Source organism: Trypanosoma conorhini (assembly GCF_003719485.1).
Source record: "Trypanosoma conorhini strain 025E chromosome Unknown Tco_14.4_contig_00799, whole genome shotgun sequence".
In the NCBI taxonomy this organism is placed as follows: domain Eukaryota; phylum Euglenozoa; class Kinetoplastea; order Trypanosomatida; family Trypanosomatidae; genus Trypanosoma; species Trypanosoma conorhini.
The window spans coordinates 5,785-6,243 of NW_021704845.1; the positions used below are offsets into that span (position 1 = coordinate 5,785).

The 459-nt window shown below is 57.1% G+C and overlaps 1 protein-coding gene across 1 annotated transcript; it reads left to right on the forward strand.

Annotated features, from left to right (window-relative positions):
• Positions 1-2: 2 nt before the first annotated feature.
• Tco025E_08507 (flagellar calcium-binding protein) lies at positions 3-458 on the forward strand (the record flags this gene model as incomplete). The annotated part of the gene is made up of 1 exon (XM_029375354.1): positions 3-458. A coding segment is annotated over one exon (456 nt), but the record flags the coding sequence as incomplete, so codon positions are not given.
• Between the last annotated feature and the right edge of the window lies 1 nt (position 459).

The following is a 459-nucleotide window of genomic DNA, read 5'->3' on the forward strand; positions in this document are numbered from 1 at the left end:
GCAACAAGGATGGAAAGAGCGCCACAGACCGCAAGGTTGCGTGGGAGCGGATTCGCCAGACGATTCCGCGCGAGAAGACCGCCGAGGCGAAGCAGCGCCGCATTGACCTCTTCAAGAAGTTCGACAAGAACGACACCGGCAAGCTGTCCTACGATGAGGTGTACAACGGCTGCATTGAGGTGCTGAAGTTGGACGAGTTCACCTCGCGAGTGCGCGACATCACGAAGCGTGCGTTCAACAAGGCGAAGGACCTGGGCAGCAAGCTGGAGAACAAGGGTTCCGAGGACTTCGTTGAATTCCTTGAGTTCCGCCTGATGCTGTGCTACCTCTACGACTACTTCGAGCTGACGGTGATGTTTGACGAGATCGACACTTCCGGCAACATGCTGATTGACGAGAAGGAGTTCGAGAAGGCCGTGCCCAAGCTCGAGAAGTGGGGTGCGAAGATCGAAGACCCCG